The sequence below is a fragment of the Salvelinus sp. IW2-2015 genome, linkage group LG33 (genome assembly GCF_002910315.2).
Source record: "Salvelinus sp. IW2-2015 linkage group LG33, ASM291031v2, whole genome shotgun sequence".
In the NCBI taxonomy this organism is placed as follows: domain Eukaryota; kingdom Metazoa; phylum Chordata; class Actinopteri; order Salmoniformes; family Salmonidae; genus Salvelinus; species Salvelinus sp. IW2-2015.
In genome coordinates this window covers 18,170,361-18,188,962 of record NC_036872.1, presented here as the reverse complement: position 1 = coordinate 18,188,962, position 18,602 = coordinate 18,170,361, and the positions used below count along the sequence as shown (strand labels likewise).

Sequence of the window (18,602 nt, the reverse complement as noted above, 5' to 3'; positions counted from 1 at the left end):
AGCAAGTGATCAGCCCATCCCTCTGCCTGCCAGTCCCCTGCCTGTCAGTCCCCTGCCTGCCAGTCCCCTAATTCCAGAAACATCTATCTTTAGGAGGGACACGGAGCAAAACGAGCCTGGGTCATAAGGTCCTCTACCTCTTCAAGGTTCACCAAGTCGTCAGAGCAAAACAACGGAGTAGTAAGCATATGCAAGGAACCTTCCCCTTCCTGAGCACACAAGAACCGCTCAGTCCCTGTCAACACTCAGGAAAAACCTCTGGAACAAATACTTTCCGGAGTGATMGGAGGAAAAGGGAGAAGGATGAAATTCAGTGAGCTTAAAGAAAGAAAAAATCTTTACGGATAATAAATGCCATGTCAAATTAAATCAAATGATCTGTATCTGAAAGGGATTATAGGAAGTACCAAAGGCACAATACTAGCCAAGAGTCCTGATGAATGCCAATGATATCATGGAGATTTTCATGATATCAGGGAGAATGTGGGCCACTAAATGTCAATGGCATGATATTGAATCAGGGTTGGGGTCAATTACATTTACATTCCAGTCAATTCAGAAAGTGAACCAAACTCCAACTGAAATTTTAATTTTTTTAAATTAAAAAGCATTGAAGAGAATTAGAATTTTAGTATACTTCCGGAATTGACTGAAGTTAAATGAAATTGACCCCAACCCTGATAGAAATCCATAAAGATGTAACTACACCAACCCATGGCTAACCTTGCCAATTTCAAAAAAAATATTCCAGTCTTTGCATATTACTATCATTCAATCTGAATACATTCTTATGAGAGGGGAAAGGTGATTATGACCAGGGGCTGCAGCAAATATCAGATTCCCAGGCAGGGGTAGAGCTAAGGGGAGGCCCCTACCAATTACACTGAGTGTTCAGGAAAGTAGAGCCAAGATCATGCTGCCACAGACCTACCTGAACACCAACCACTCTCCACAAATCACCACTAGAAATACTGCGTATACTGTTCAGCTCGCATAGTAGTTTTGTTGAGATTGGAGAAATATATCTTTATATATTCTTTCCTAAAAAACAATTTTCTCCCACTTCACAATGCAACAAACTCCTTCCAAATCCAAAGTGCTCACTCCTGCAAACAATTAGAGATGACCTGAGCACTGTAAGCTGTGTGTGTCAGATAGAGAGGGGGAGAAGGAGCTGATGGAGGAACGAAGGGGACGAGAAGGGAGAGGGGAGCTTGTGCACAATTACAGCAGGGATTTATGGCCTGAGAAACAATTTATAAATCACAGCGCCTGAGCTAATGTGATCCAGATTGCTCTCCATGCAGCTGCAATTTTGGTCTGTGTGAAACTGCATAATAAACCTGACTGGAGGTCATTTGTTGGGTGGTGGTGGGGCAGAGAGAGACTGGAGTTGTGGGTGGGGGCTAACGAGGGTGAGGTCTTTGGCTCGCAAACTCTGGAGGTGTTTTGGACAAAAATGCTGGGAGTCTTATATGTTGGGTGGGAAGTTTTGCTGAGGTGCAAAATAGGATTGTTGATCTTGACAGATGCTCGAGACAAAGTGTTCTTGCGTAAACCTCACAATATGACTMTTCACATGCAAATAATAAGTCAGACGTTTATAAAAAGCTCAGTAAATCAAAATGCCATTTTGTATTGCGGTGAAAGGTAATTGAAGGAGAGCACCAAAGCAGGCCTCTAGCAAAAATACTAATCTTGTCTTTGAACAAATCATATTTATACAATGGCACTAGCCTAGCTTGCAATAAGACGCTATATCCATGTCTCAGGCACAAGTTCTAAGCCAATGTCATTACACCCATGTGAAAGAATTTAGCCACCATAATCAAATCAATGAATTAGACCGAAAATGAATTTTAGATTGTGATGAGGGAAAAAAAACAAGAATAGTGTGGCTTTTTCCCTCTCTTTTCGTATCTTAGGGCTGGTGTGAAAAAGGGAACGGATGTGCTCAGTGAACCCGGGGCTTTGGTGACCACTCAGCCAACTGGCCCTGAACCTTGACCTCTCACCCTTCACCCTGGGMGGCAAACAAAGCTCTGAGTGACATCTGAAACAGGAGACCCTATGGGGAGAGAGTGTCTGGACAGGGCTGAACTGACCCATTAACTCTGCTGATAAGATTTAGTGCCTTTTTTGTTGTTTCGTGTCTTAAACCATGGGGTAGCACACAGCTCAATCAAAATAACGAAGCAAGCAACTAATTTGAGGTTAAAGTCTTCATCTCATTTATTTGCCAACGCCTCCATATTATACGAAAACAAACAAAAACTGTTCCCTAATGAACGACTTCACCCGCCTGACGCCAAGCTTAACTGTGATTACCAACAACAAGCAGGAGGGGGGTTCCATGGAGCTAGTGTTAATACATGTTTAACGAGGGGCTTTGCTAAGCTCAGACTAATATGAATTATAGCAAAGGAGGAGGAGGGAGAACAGAATAACATGGCAAAACACATTACTGAAAAATACAATAAAGATGAAACAAACAATTCCCAGTGTGTTTATAAGGAGCTCACTGAAGATTATTCACCACTCTTCCAAAACGTTTCAACACAATAGCTCATGTAAATAGCCTTCTAGCATTAGCATGTTGTAAACAAAAACACTGGAGAAAGTTGATGGAAAATGTGGTGTATAGAAGTAATGTGAGCCTTGGTCTCCAGAATGCTTAAAGCCACTGTAGTATTTAAATCAGGCAAGGAGGGAGGAAGACTGGGTGAAGGCAGCATTCTGTAGCTCAGCTGTGAGGCTCTAAGCCGTTGCCCTAGGGTCTTTGTCCTGCCTTTCAGGGCAGGTCTGAGGTAGTCAAAGACCCTATTCATGAACAGCGCTCCCCCTGCCAACACCCATACAGCCCCAGTCAACTCAGCCCACAGCTATAGAGCCTTTCCATTTCACACGAGAATCAGACTTGCCCCCAAAGCCTGCTTCAGGGATTTCCAATAGCAGGCCTTTCCAGCCCATGTACAAATCAAACAAAAGGACTCCTTGSACTATTCCATGTCATATAGGCTTGATTAGAGCTTTWTTTAATGTAGCTAGCTGGTCTGACTATGCAGCAAATAAATCATTCACATTTGTAAGGATTTTGTATCAAACCATGTAAATGGATGAGGGGTTTTGCCAGTGGAAGGTGTAGAGGAGTGTGCATCCCAAAGAGTCGCCATATTGCAACTGCACATAGAGACCCCACACTATATTTTTTGTGTGGACATTTTTTCAGAATAAATTTCAAGTCTTATTCTTTAGTATACCATTGATCAATCATGCTAGTGGACAACCATTTCAAAATTCTGAAAACATATATTTGAAGACAAATATGGAAAAGTGTCAAATGAGGGAATCACAAGGACAATCCAAGGCAGAAGGAAGAATCCCAATATCACTTGAAACCGATGCTTTAGGATCTCAGCTGGAATTCGTCAGTGTGTTGAACATTGCATCATGGTTTTAAATATGCCATGAAAGGCCATAAAACTACAAATCAAACTATGAAAAGCTGTAAAAAAAAAAATAAGAATATATACATACATAAAATATACACATCTCATCTGACTAACTGGATCCACAAGTCTAGGTGGAGACAACGAAGCTACACATTTCAGACTACTCGAGTCTTCGCTTTGGCTTTAATCAAATTTGACGCTCTGTAGAACATTGTGACTCCTTAACAAGTACAATTGGTTTACAGGGGTTATGTGGAGGTCGCTAAGGGCACCCAGGGGCAATAGAGAATTGCATATGTTTGGACATCATCCACATCAACAAGCTGAATGATAACTAAATAACCATTTCCGTTATGGCATTACACTGAAAGCTCTGTCAGCGTCCATCAGCTGTGCTCCTAGGACTGACTGTCACAATGTGCAGAGCTGGCGGTCACAATGTGCAGAGCTGGCGGTCCAAAACTGCTGTTCCACCTACATGCCTTATCCCAGAGCAACCTTGGTTTTTGATTTAACCCACCTTGAATTTAGGCAATCACTGAACTGATCAATTAGCACAGTTGGTCAGGTGTGGTGCCTAGTTGGACCAAAATCCTGCAGTACCTGCGACACTCCAGGAACAGGGTTACCTACCCCTTATCACCTTTCCCCTCTCGCCTTATCCTAAGAACCTTGTTTGAAAGTGTTGCATCTTCCCCAGACATCTTCCTCTCAACAAATTAATAATTTGAGTGAAAGTTTGTAAATTGGGTAAATAAAGCTTATACACTCTTCCAAGATACATTAATCTGCTGCTTGTAAATGTATTCAAGCTTACAGTGCATGTACTATAAACACTAGCATTATTACACTGTAAATGTATGAAATTGTAATAGGAGTTGAAATGGGAGTAGCACGCCAGTTCACACCTTAGTGAACTTGTTACGCATTGTATTGACACCATGAACACTCATATTTCTGACAAATGTTTTGAAGTGTCATSTAATCACCTAGGTATGTACAACTTATAACCGAGGAACACTTATGTATGCCCAAGAAAACACATTTTCATCCACCTGTGTTAATGTGGCATCTAGGACCTTTCTGTAGAATGAATGCAGGTGCAATGTGCTGTCTCGACATCCCTTACCAGGAGACTTGAGCCAGGGCGAGCAGTGCAAAGCCACAGCACCGTTATGGGGATTTGCTTTTCTGGAAGGAGACGAACTGATTTACAACTTCAACAAGAAGAGCAGCTGCTCCGCTCACTAAAGTCATCCTGGAAAGATACCCATTCATGTCTTTAAAAACTGGGTGGTTCKAGTCCTGACTGCTGATTGGCTGAAAGTCGTGGGATATCAGACCATATGCCACAGGTATGACYAAACATCTATTTTTACTGCTCTCATTATGTTGGTAATCAGTTTATAATAGCAATAAGGCACGCGTTGAGTTGTGCCTAAGAGCAGCCCATAYCTGTGGTATATTGGCCARATACCACACCCCTTCGGGCATTATATCTTTAATATAGTACAGGTTGGAGAGTCTACTCTGGCCATACTAGTATATACTTAAGAATTATTATTTATTTTTTACCTATGGTAACCTACCTGTAGTTACTTTACTTACTGTACCCTTACTGTACCCTGCGTTCTTGGAAGTAAAGATTGCAGAGTAGACCTAGAGAAAGCATTTCCATGGCCTTCATATGAACTTAGGTGAAACCAGATTAATATCTGAGTACCAAGGAATCTAGAACTGTATGATCTGATAGTATCATGCAGCTGTCTGATTGGCCTGCTAGGGAAGGGCAATGCATTCTGGTCCACAGCAGAGTAYCGCTCTGTGGGGGAGAGAATCCCTCAGATAAGAGAGCCTCAAGGTCTGGAAGCTGGCCGACCTCGGGATAACAACCAAAAGAATAGCAAGGCCCATATCTACCCCAGTTTATGCTCCCACCACCACCACATCTCATCAACAATCTCTCCTCTTCCCAGCTCCCTCCGTCTCCTGCTGCCTGCAGAGCTTAAATTAAAACCAGCTGTTTGGAATACCAGACTGATGAAAACCTATTTAGATTTTTTTCTTCCTGCTGTACAATCAGGTTTTATAGCGTGGAGTGAGGACTTTAGTGTACACTTTAAGAGAGCTAACGTTACTTAATGTGCTATAAAACGGGGCTCCACGACATGAGGACCACATACAGAAGGAATCCCAAAGCCCTGAGTAGTGGAGCCGTCACTGTGTCCCATCCATCAGCCAGGGCCCAATCACCTGGGAGGCAGATTGATTACCCAGACCCCTTGATAAAACCAGGGAGCCAAACTCCCTCCTAAACGGAGGCTTACTCCTAATACCGGAGAACATAGACATTAGTGAGCATGAGACATGCTGGCATTAACATGATATATTATCCAGCCTCCACAACCTCCTGCTCATGTCATGACAACCGTTTTATTTTCAATACAATTAACAGCTGTATGGCCTTGCTAGGAGCTCCATTGTTTAGGGGAGGATTCCACATATCACGATGGTGGTGTCATGGCTTAGCCCTTACCTCAATGCCGAAGTTGACGAGTTTGTCTCAGACTCAAATTGCATTGCTTCTACCTTAGCTCATCTGGCTCTCTGAGCCCCATGACGGCCCATCCCGAATACGCTAGAAAAATAAGAGCATCTGCTAACAGAGGGCTGTCCATGTACACCACACAGCCTGTGGTATGCTGAGAGCTCTTTTCCCTTTAGGCATGGGGGAGGTCAGGAAACTGCCTTCACAGTGTTGAAGTTATATTATGTGGAATGAGTGGCATACAGGTATACATGATCCACACTCTGGTGTCCTGAAACCTGCTGCTGGGGTTTAAGTTGATAGTTCGGGATTTTTATCTACTTGATCTACTTCCCRAGACGCAGATAAACTTGTGGATACCATTTGTCTCTGCAWTCAGTGTGAAGAAAGTTCCCAACTTGCGTWAGCGCAAAACTACCTCAAACTTGGTTCATACTGGACAGAGGAGTTCAGCTGACTCCGGGGCAGTAGATAAAGGGATTCAGAGCCAAAATCCCGAACTATCCCTTTAATGATCCGCACCATTACATTGACTCAAGCCATTGACTCATCTCACCTTTTAAATGTGATAAACACTTACTCGCTACACTTATTCAGTCGATCCACAGACCACACCGTCATTTACCATGTGTGCGCTTGGGTGGTCTGTTTTTTTGGAGCAATGCACATCTTTTGGTTAACCCGATACCTCAACGGTCCATGCATTTCTAGACTCCCAAATAGCAAAATTCACAAAGGGACGATAACAGAGATTCTTGTTGTTGTCTTCTCACGTTGGAAAGATTACCAGCACTGTACYCTTATTTGAAATAAAACCTACTGCYTATTTAAATAATAGCTAAAACATTAGCTAAAAACATTACCTTGCTACTCCGCTAGCAGKTTGCTAGCTAAAAACAGTAAGCAAGCTAGCCTTTAATCTTAGCACATCTCCCCCATGTGAAATAATCAGATTTATAAATAATATGCCKTGGAAAATATTATTACACTTGCCAGTGTAACCTACGACAATAACATACGATATTTTCGATATTTTCGTATACGATATTTTTTATTTAACCTTTATTTAACTAGGCAAGTCYGTTAAGAACAAATTCTTATTTACAATGACGGKCTACCTGGGAACAGTGGGTTAACTGCCTTGTTCAGTGGCATAACGACAGATTTTTACCTTGTCAGCTCGGGGATTCAATCTAGCAGCCTTCGATTACTGGCCCAACGTTCTAACCACTAYGCTACCTGCCGGCCCTGATATGCTGCTTGAATGCATCAGATAAAGATACAGCACATGGTTACAGCTGTTTTAACCCTTTCAAAATAGCCTACAATCATGTAGTTATTGCTTCTAAACAAAATGCATTTGAGGGGGATTCTATTAAGGCTATAATGTTGCTTGGTTTATTGTTTAAAACAGTCGCTGAGATTATAATTTGGTTATCAATGCAAAATAGACTGCCAATTTGATGCATATAGATCAGATCAATGAACCAAGCGAGTTGGTTCAGCCTCATTATCTACACAACACTGCCCCTACCCAAAGGAAGGAATAATGCGATGCTTTTCAAAAATTGAGTGGAGAAAATCTGCGTAACAAGCGCCGTATGCAGGCCTACGTACTACAAGAGACCGCCRATTTTGTGATGAAAAACGACATGCACGTTATGCACTACGATCTAAGGTGCCTGTCAACCAGCTCCTTACTTACACCTGTAAAAGTAGGCACAGCGATTTTTTMTGTGTTATATATATAATTTTTATAAACGTGTTATTTCTACATACTGTAAAGTAAAACAGATGCTATCAATGTGGATTTGAAAGGTATTCATGCTTTGGCTGGCAGATGATCTATCAAGTTCAACAAAAAGTAGTCCCGATTTCTTCATGAAGAAAAGTACTGTACCACATCTGAAACTCTGAAGTAGTTCTGGCCAGACCTAATGGATGTGAAAAACACATATCTGGGATAAATAAATTGATAAAAACACATTTGCACACATATTCATCTTGGCACTTCAAAGGGATTCATTGATGTCACAGAACGTAGGGAGTCTGTGGCTGAGGGGGGAGGGGGTGGTTATCCTTTCCTCAAAGGGTGCTGAGATGCTCCTGATGGGCCCTGCTCTTGAGAAGCCAGCGAGTGCTATAAACAGAATTTCTAATGGCAGGCGGGAGGGTTGGTGGGTAGGTGGTGAGCTAGCAGGAGAGGGGTGGCGGGTGGAATTGAAGCCAGCTCATGCTTTTCCACAGAGACCAAAGAGGGAGGAATAGAAACCAGGACTGGCACCATTTCACACACACTTCAATACAAGTGCTGTTATGAACTGTACATGAACAACCCTGAGTCTGAAAGATGAAATACAGAGAAATATCCCTCCTCCCAGAGACACCGGAAAAGAGGTAGGCTGAGATTCTAGAGCAATGACCTAAGTAGCATCTTCACCACTTCATGAAYTAATCAGTAGAAATGTTAATGCCAAAACAAATGCCTCATCTCTCAAGTGTAAACCCAAGTTCCTATAGTGTTAAAAGTGGTTTGTATTATTTTCATTCAKTTACTATAGAAGGGGTGGGTACGTCTACTAGAGAAAGGTTTTCATACAGACTTTAGGAKATGCATGCCTTCAGAAAGTCTTCGCATCCCTTGACTTTTTACACATTTTGTGGTGTTACAGRCTGATTTTAAAATGGWTTACATTGAGATTTGGTGTCACTGACCTACATGTCAAAGTGGAATTATGTTTTTAGACATTTTTACAAATTAATTACAAATGAAAGGCTGAAATGTCTTGAGTCAATAAGTACTCAACCCTTTTATTATGGCAAGCCTAAATAAGTTCAGTCGTAAAACTTTGCTTAACAAGTCACATAATAAGTTGCATGGACTCACTGTGTGCAATAGTGTTTAACATGATTTGTTAATGACTACCTCATCTCTGTACKCCACACATACAGTTATCTGTAAGTGAAATTCAAGCACAGATTCAACCAAAGACAAGGGAGGTTATCCAATGTCTCGCAAAGGGCACATATTGGTATATAGGTACAAATTAAAAAACAGACATTCAATATTACTTTGAGCACGATGAAGTTATAACACTTTGGATGGTGTTTCAATACACCCAGTCACTACAAAGATACAGGTGTCCTTCCTTACTCTGTTGCCGGAGAGGAAGGAGAGGGCGGCAGGTAGCCTAGTGGTTAGAGTGTTGGGCCAGTAACCGAAAAGTTGCTGGATCGAATCCCTGAGCTGACAAGGTAAAAATATGTAATTCTGTCCCTGAACAAGACGGTTAATCCACTGTTCCCCGGTAGGCTGTCATTGTAAATAACTGATTATATAAAAAATAGGAAACCGCTCAGGGATTTCACCACGACGCCAATGGTGACGATGACTTTAAAACAGTTAGAGTTGAATGGCTGTGATAGGAGAAAACTGAGGGTGGATCAACAACATTGAAGTTACTCCGCAATACTAACCTAATTGAGCTTTACACACAATTCAGATGTGAAAAGCCCTTACACCTTGCCCAAACCGGCTGCGCGCGTGCGCTATCGTGCATACATTTATTTTGCCCCCTCACACTAAACGCGATCACGACACGCAGGTTAAAATATCAAAACAAACTCTGAACCAATGACATTAATTTGGGGACAGGTCGAAAAGCATTAAACATGTATGGTAATTTAGCTAGTTAGCTTGCACTTGCTAGCTAACGTTAATTTGTTCTATTTAGCTAGCTTGCTGTTGCTAGCTAATTTGTCCTGGGATATAAACATTGAGTTGTTATTTTACCTGAAATGCACAAGGACCTCTACTCCGCCAATTAATCCACACATAAAATGGCCAACCGAATCGTTTCTAGTCATCTCTCCTCCTTCCGGGCTTTTTCATCGTTTAAATTATATGGTGATCGCATCTAAACTCATTGTATTACCACAACTACCGGCAAAACAGTTCATCTTTCTATCACCCACGTGGGTATAACCAATGAGGAGATGGCACGTGGGTACCTGCTTCTATAAACCAATGAGGAGATGGCACGTGGGTACCTGCTTCTATAAACCAATGAGGAGATGGGAGAGGCAGGACTTGCAGCGCGATCTGCGTCAGAAATAGGAATGAGTTCTATTTTAGCCCTTGGCGTCGCAGACGCTCGTTGGCGCGCGCGAGCAGTGTGGGTGCAATAATTGAATAACATGGATTTCTAAATTTATTTTGCGACGCTCGCGCACGCGYCGTGTCCGGTCTGGTCAGCATGTTAGAGACTTACCCAGAAAGACMCACAGCTGTAATCGCTGCCAAAGSTGTTTCAACAAAGTATTGACTCAGGGGTGTGAATGAGATATTTCTGTATTTTARTTTCAATACATTTGYAGYAAAAKAWWWTCTAAAACTTGTTTTGACTTAGTCATTATGGGGTAGATGGGTGAAAAATWAATATATTTAATCKATTTTGAATTCAGACTGTAAATGTGGAATAAGTCAAGGGGTATGAATACTTTCTGAAGGCACMGTATCAGAACTTTAATCTGGGTTASAGCTGGATATTAAAAAGTGTTAGTAGAACACGGTTATACAGAACCTTATTTTCCTTTAGTTTAGCCAAATAAACTTGTAGGACATTTCATTTACCCATTGCAAGCAATAAGCCCACTTATGACAAATASTGTATACCATTTTAGAGGTGAGATGTTTGCAGGCCTTAACGTTCCTGATGCAATCTTTTTTTAATCGAAATGCTGCCACTAAATTYATGTAGATTTGTTTGCCTTTGAAGAAAAAAATCCTTTCCAAAACATAAACCTAGTCCAAAATGTTGCTCCGTTTACACCGTCCTTGGTTAAAAAAATATTTGCAAGCTTACATCAAGATTACTTTCAGCAGTCGCACACAGCATCGAGGCTTGTCAGAATGAGAGCTCTGGACACTGTTCCCTCTGTAGCAGAGCACAGACAGAACCTCCCCTGCTGCGCTCCTCAACACACCCCTGCACCTCCACCATTGGGACTGCAAGGTGAGTGGAAAAGACAGTGTTCTACCTGATTAAAAGATAGCTCCACACAAATGCCGCACTTCCGACTTACRCCCACACCAGTTTGTTGCCAGTGTTTTATGTTAATGTCAACTCTAGAGTAATTGTGTTTCCATAGCTAGGCCTGACAGTGAGACTTGTGAAGAGCAGAATCAACATCCTCTGCATAATCAAATCAGTTGCTTTGTGAGAAGCTGTTAAAGTTCAGTTAGACATTGTTATGTAAATGGTGGCTGAAAAGTACCASTGGCCTGTCTGGCTTTGGCCCCAGGTGAAAAACTGGTCCGCCGGAGCCATGGCCCAGTGAGACACGGGTGCCAGCCCCCGTAGATGGAAACAGAAAAGTCTGAGCCTTTTGGGTAAAACACTGACGTAAATCCTCAGTGGAAATGCGCCAGAATACTGTTTGCTTATACAAGGTGAGGCCCTTTTTTTCAACAAGACAATGTCATGGTTTACTTTTCTTTGTCAACATATTTTTAAACACCAAAAAGACTGGAAAAYGGAAGACGTCAGAGAGGCATGCAATTGTAGTACTGACATGTTCAGACATTGTAGCAGCACATTCACGCCCTAATTGACTAGCACACATGCATTTGATTCAGTTGTATCCAGGTGACTTTAGCCTACCTGACACACTGCACCCACAAGAGATAATTCACTGTTTACTGATACAACATTGTAAAAAGGGAGTCCCTTTAAAAAAAAAAAAAAATCTTGACTGAAATATAATAGGGCCAATAAACCTTAACGTTTTGAACAATTCCTCCAGCACTCTTCACTGAGAGTTCCTAATCACATCCATTTACAATAGGCCTAAAAATCAACACTATCTGACAGTATACCTCACAGGGGAAAGCCTCCTTGGCCCTCACCCATGACAACAGTCTGGTGAAACGTCTTTCCAAAAGCAAAGTTCCTCCTGAACTCTCAGCGGATTACAGCGGAATTTCAMRTCAGAACAGCCACTAAATCAGTTATGCTTCTCCCTCTAGAGATTTGTGTTGTGCTGAGCCAAAGTGTCTTACATTGCTCATGATAGGGTTGTCATTTGCACATTCTTAAGTTGTGCCTCAAAAACAATAGACATACCATACTAGATTAAACCAGAAACACTGGACTCGGGTGTAAAAACAAGGCGTATTCTACAGAAAGCATGCTGGTCTCTTGAGAAAAGCCTAAGAATAATGCTTATTCAGCTGTTACTGTTCTCTTCGTCTGGATATTACGTTACTTCTAAAAACATGGAATATCAATTGATTGAAAATACCCATCTATTGTCATAGTCTTTAAAATTACTCATATTTATTTCTAAATTAATTCTATCACATCGCTTGCAATTATTTCATCCAGTTACTGGGAGGCCAGAAGGGGGAGTTGTTGACAGTATRGTTCGAGAGAGAGAGAATATACATTGGGGAGAAAAAGTAAGACTTCCCTAACAGTCTCACCTAAAAGTGAGACGTATGCAAAATTGGCAAGGCAGAGTTGTTGAAGTACCTCTACTGCGCCTATGTTCGTGTTTACATTCCTTTTTCTGATCCACAGGTATTCTGAACTCTGTTTTATTCTTATTCCTGATATGTACATCTTTAAAAACAGACACTGCAGGCCAAATCCATTGTTGTTGTTTATTTTTTATGTAGTAACTGTTCAGAGCTAGAGAACAACATATTTTCGACACCAGTCTACTGTATGAAACAACTTTCCCCCTTTGGAATTAAAACTTGAAATCTGCAGCTTGAGGGCTATTAGGTATTCTGTTTGAGAGTCTTAACTTTTATGCCCTTCATTTATATACATAGGAGAGAACCAATCTGGAGCAATGATGTCAAAGTCAACAAGACAAAGTTCTGGTATGAGCCTGTATAGAGATCTCAATCACAGTCTCCAGCTAACGAACCAATTAGAAAACCTTGCAGGTATGTACACAGAGCAAATGTACAGTGCAAATGTTACTGTGGAACTCATTAGTTTAACAAACTTGTGTACCCAATGTTTGAGCAGAGACCAATGACCAAGTATTCTCCATTAAATGCAGCTATATCCAACTCGGCATACCAATTTAAAAAACTATCATTGTAGGCTAAAAAGATTATAAATTCAACATCAGATTATTCAAAGTCAGAGCATTTTCTACTAAGTCCCAGGCAGTGAGTTTTATTCAGCTCCATYTGGCAATACCAGTAAATCAGTCACAGTTTAGGACTACTTGTTCAGTAAATATCCAGAGTATTCCAGCCAGCCATTGTCTCACTGTGGCTGCTCTACCAAGGTGGTGCTCTTTGACAGWGCGGGCTCAACATGGCCCATTAACCTGATTCTTTCCTCCCCCTATAGTTTGGGGGYGCTCCAGAAGTATTGGTATGTGACACATTTGTTGTTGTTTTGGCCCTGTACTCCAACACTTTGGATTTTGAAATGATACAGTGCAGACTGTCAGCTTTAATTTGAAAGTATTTTCATCCAAATTGTGTGAACCGTTGAGAAATTACAGCACTTGTTGTACATAGTCCCCCCATTTTAGGGGATCAAAAGTATTGGGACCTCATTTACTTATACAGTATGTYTATTAAAGTARTCAAAAGTTTAGTATCTGGTCCCATACTCCTACCAAGCAATGATTACATCAGGTTTGTGACAAAAAACTTGTTGGATACATTTGCTGTTTGTTTTGGTTTCATATTATTTTGTGGCCAATGGAAATGAATGGTAAATATTATATTGTGTCTTTTTGGAGTCACTTTCATTGTAAATAAGAATTGAATACGTTTTTAAACACTTCTACATTAATGTGGATGATACAGATGCACACATATCACAATGCTAACCTCACCCGTTATTGTAACGGAGAGAGGTTAGCATGTCTTGAGCATATAATATTTGTCTGTATCTTTCTCACTCATCATTATTTATGATTCATTCAAGACTATCCATAATCACAGTAGCATCCACATTTATGTAGAAGTGTTCAGAAACATAGTCTATTCTTATTTACAATAAAATTGACTCCAAAATGACACAATACATTATTTAGCATTCATTTCTACTGGGCACAAAATAATCTGAAACACAACCAAAACTAGCAGCAAATGCATCCAACAAGTTTGTAGAGTCACAAGCTTGATGTAATCATTGCAAGCTAGAAATATGGGACCAAATACTAAACTTTTGACTACTTTAATAGACATTAGTGAATTTTRCCCCAATATTTTTGGTCCCCTAAATTGGGTAGACTATGTGCAAAAAGTGCACCTCATAGTCATAGCATCATTTAAAATCCAAGGTACTGGTGTACAGAGCCAAAACAACAACAAGTGTGACTGTCCAAATCCTTTTGGAGCTCACTGTAGCTCCAGCATTGGTAKACTTAGAGGGAATGTGGATCCCTCCCTAAAGCAACTGAAATAAAGAAAACCGACAGCCCTCCAGACTCACTTTTTGTTTAGGAGTTTTTTCTTTTTCTGAACAAAATCAAAACCATGGTGGGAGGTAGAGCTCTGGGTCCCAGCATGCTTTGTGAGGGGTCATGGAGGAACAACATGAGGTCAAGACAGGGTTTACCAAAATGTTATCATTTCCCTCACTCAACATAATAAATAGGATATATCTGCTAAAATACTAAGTCAATTTTCTGTATCTGGAATTGGTTTTCATTGTAAATAACATTATTAGTATATGGGGTCTGGCACATTTTGCAAAAAACACCCAGAAAAAAATATTTCACTGACCTTGGATATGTTTAACATTTTGGTAAACTTGCACACAAAAGACAAAGGGAGGAGAAAGGAAGGAAAAATATCCAGAAGGAAGCAACAAGAGGGGAAATATTGTATATTTGTCCATACAATTAATATTATTGTGATGTGAGTGAAGTGCATGGATTGCTTGCAAAAAGATGGATCATACAAAATGATCTACACGAAATGGTCTTAATTTAAACAACTTTTCATCTCATTGCCAAATTCCGGATATGAATCCACAAAAATAGTAAAAATTCGAATCTTAGATCGAATGAACCGAAATTAAGGCAAACATCTGAATGTATCCAGAAAAATGTCAAAGGGCCATATGAGAGTGAAAAGTATAAACAGAAAACACAGGCCTTCTACTTAAACTAGTATTTTCTTTTGACTATTCCTACAAAAAAAAAATGTCATGACTTGTGGAGCAAACAAACATCTCCACAGTGGTATGAACCTTGTGTGCAGAGAGTAGGCATTTAGTTAATGAGCCCCAATGGAGACCTCCAATGAAGCCATCAAGCGCCTGCTCAGAATAACAATGGTCAACTAACGCCTCCCTAATTGAATGGAAGGTACAGGGAGGCAGGGAGAGTTGGTTTGAAACAGTGAAAAGGAGACAGAAAAAAGCAGATAAAGGAAGGCTGTTATTGCTTTTCAGTGAAATGCTTCACTGGTCCCATCCAAATCACTCYCTTTTGGGGCTGAGAGAAGGATTGTGGGATGGAAATGCTCTTAACAACAACAGTATTTCATTAGGTGGTTTCTCAAAGAAGTTTATGCTAGCCACATTGTTTTTAGTTGATTTGATGCACAGAAATGATATTTTCTTTAACTGTTAATTATATACAACGGATAACAATATCTACATGAAATGCATACAGAAATCTGAAMTGTGTACATATTTCTTCTCTACAAGCAGGCCTCGTAATAGTGTATTAGATTAGTGCACACTGTTCCTCCCATAATATGCCACACAACCTGCTATACATTGTGGTATATGGAAAATAGATTTTGTAGGAAATTATGTCATTACAGTAGGCATACATTTTTTTTGGGGGGGGGGTGACACTTTCTAAATCATGGGCATYTGACTTTGGGTAAATAACTGGTCTAAAACCAATGCTGACATGACAGTTAATTCAAGAAAACAAGGACATTCAGCAAGATAGGTTATGGGACACTACTGAGACCTACTGCATCTTGTTTTGATCAGGTCTTTAAACTGCAACATCTGATGCCATGTGCATCAAGTGTCTAAGAGTGCAMGTATCATGCACCCAGAAACTATTGCCAAGGTTTGCTTTATGCAAATTGMTGAATTTGGGCTCTAGGGAACATTGAATGGGCTTAAAACGTATGGATCTCAATGTAGTATGTACTTAGTACTGGAGTCGGATGAGTTTTTGCTGATAACTACCTTATTGAGGAAAAGCGTAATTACTATGCCTGCGATATGTGGTTGTCCCACCTATCTTCAGATGAACGCACAAACTGTAAGTCACTCTGGATAAGAACGTCTGCTCAATGACTAAAATTTAACAAGTTGTTGCTAACCAGGCCAGTGCCACAGCTTCAGTTGAAGAATCACATTTACAAAATGATGATACTGCTCATATTTATCATACCATATACACTTCTGCCTCAAAATAAATAGATCAACGTCTTGATTAATCATGGACTTCATGAGAATTGGAGATTGAGTCTAAATTGGCAGTTAATATCCTACAGAAGGCTGACGGGGGAAAATCCCCAAAGAACAAAAGAACTAGTTACTCCTTGAGAGGCCACACTAAGGGAATATGGCGATCTGGTTATGCAGAATTAACTTTTACGCATGCCTTTAGTGGACAGCAGATGCAGATTAGTGGCAACACTGAAGAGTAACTTTTGCTGAACTTTGTTATGGCCACTCACCGTTCTTGCGCTAGGGGACAGGGCCCCATTGGATATGTAGGGGTTGGTAAGATCTGGGATCATGAAAAACGGGTACCCAGGATAATGGGGACTCTTGAAAAASCCACCATCTTGCTGTCTTCTGAATGCTGTAGGGACAGAGCATGGAAGTCAGTATAGAAAAGGGACATCACTGTAATATGAAATGCATTAAAAATATATTAAGCAACAGAGGTAGTTTTTACCTTCACTAAAGTAATCCCTGGTTTTCTCGTAACTGTCTAAGTCTGGTCTTGGTTGAGGGCGCCTCTCTGCTTGCTGACAAGGACAGAGGCACACACAGAACAAGAAGGGAAAACATGTTATTGTAGGCTAGTCTATTTCAGCAATAGGTTCATACCAGAAAAATAGTGTTTGAAATGGGATGTATACGGCCTATTTAGGACAAGCTTTTCAGTAGATCACCCTTCAGTGCAACGTCCTTACCTCGGAGTCTGATGAGCTACTGTTGTTTTCCGATTCGTTTACTAAAGAAGACTTCAGATCATCCAAATCCCTCTCGGCTGATACATTTTCGGATATTTTTTCCTCTTGCTCCCCTTCATCTTTGAATGATATCATTTCATCATTCGCCCCTAAATCYTCGCCGCCGCCTCCGTTAAGTTGTGGCATTTTGTTGATAAAAAAGTTTATCCCTGATAAAGTTGMCAAGAAGGCGCAATCGCTCCAACAATCCGAAATAAATAGTCTATTTGCAAAGAAGAAAAGTCCAGTTAGCGCAGTACTATAAACACTGACAGTGTGAAAACAAATGCCACGTTTTCACATCTCCATTTTGATATACTGAATCTCCCACTTTTCCATGATGATGAGCTCCAATAATCCACCAAATACAACTGTTTTAATTTCGGCGTCAATATCCGGATAAAGCAATTTCGCAAAGTATCTTCTTCACTCTTCCCAGTCGGTTACCTGTAGCCCACTCTCCCTCTGTATGGGTGCTGAAGAATGCAACTTCGATATTSTTCCTGAGACGCACACAGGCAAACAAACTGGGTACGAACTAATTGAAATTGAAGACTGACGTCCAATTTCACCTTCTAAAATCCATCCATACGTGATTTACAATTCGACAGACAAAGTATGTCTTATTATAAGCATGGAAATCGAACCACATCTATTGCTTTCTTTCTCACGGCACTCTCTCGTTAGTAAATATAGTTTCGACCAAAACTATATMTAGTTCGAGGAAGTTTACCTTTTTATAACTAACCTTCGTATGTTCAAAACATGAACTGAAATTATATCCGGTGCAAAATCGATATTTTCGGGTAGGTCGACCGAGGTCTTTCCCTCCACATTAGCTGACGGGGAATGCGCTCAAAAACTACTTGGTTGTTCAAGTGGAAGTAAAAGCGCAGCCTGTTCAGAATGCAGAGGAGGAGTTAGCAGAGAAAAACGACACTTCATTTACCATGTAAACGGGGTATGCTTAAAGGAACAGTTTGACCATATTATACATTACAAGATCTATGACAATGTTATAGGTATTTCACTTTAATTTAGACCTTTAAAATGACAGTTTAGTAGGCCTAGCTACATGCCTACAATCCATTTAGTTGTATCTTATTTATTAGGCTAATTATTCTATGAAATAAATAAAGTAATATTCATAAACGTTTGTTCTAGGGTGCACTTACTGACAGAATTTGGCAGAGAGAGTGAAGTTGGACTTTCTATCAAGAAAACCAAATATTATGGAATTTCTCTAGGAGGGTATAATAACTCCTATTATAATAGCCTATACAGTAATCTTTAGAAATACTTAATCCTCCAACAACAGTATATTTATTTTCTTTGTGCTGCTGTGTCCAGAAGCAGCAACACTGTCTTTCATCCTTGTGTGTTCCCATGCAGCTCTATCTCCCGT

General features: G+C 40.5%; 1 protein-coding gene across 4 annotated transcripts in view; it reads right to left on the bottom strand.

Moving 5' to 3' along the window:
- Positions 1-18,068, bottom strand: part of LOC111957791 (transcription factor 7-like 1-B) — a 47,886-nt gene extending 29,818 nt beyond the window's left edge. For 2 of the 4 annotated variants that reach the window (XM_023978797.2, XM_023978798.2), the window contains exons 1-3: positions 17,159-18,066; positions 16,918-16,990; positions 16,694-16,821 (exon numbers count right to left, since the gene is read on the bottom strand). In XM_023978797.2, the coding sequence (XP_023834565.1) occupies positions 16,694-16,821; positions 16,918-16,990; positions 17,159-17,344 (387 nt within the window). In that variant the 5' untranslated portion in view covers positions 17,345-18,066. Of the gene's footprint in view, positions 1-16,693; positions 16,822-16,917; positions 16,991-17,158 lie in introns of those variants that run through there. The other 2 variants (XM_023978800.2, XM_023978799.2) reach the window with 2 other exon arrangements.
- Between the last annotated feature and the right edge of the window lie 534 nt (positions 18,069-18,602).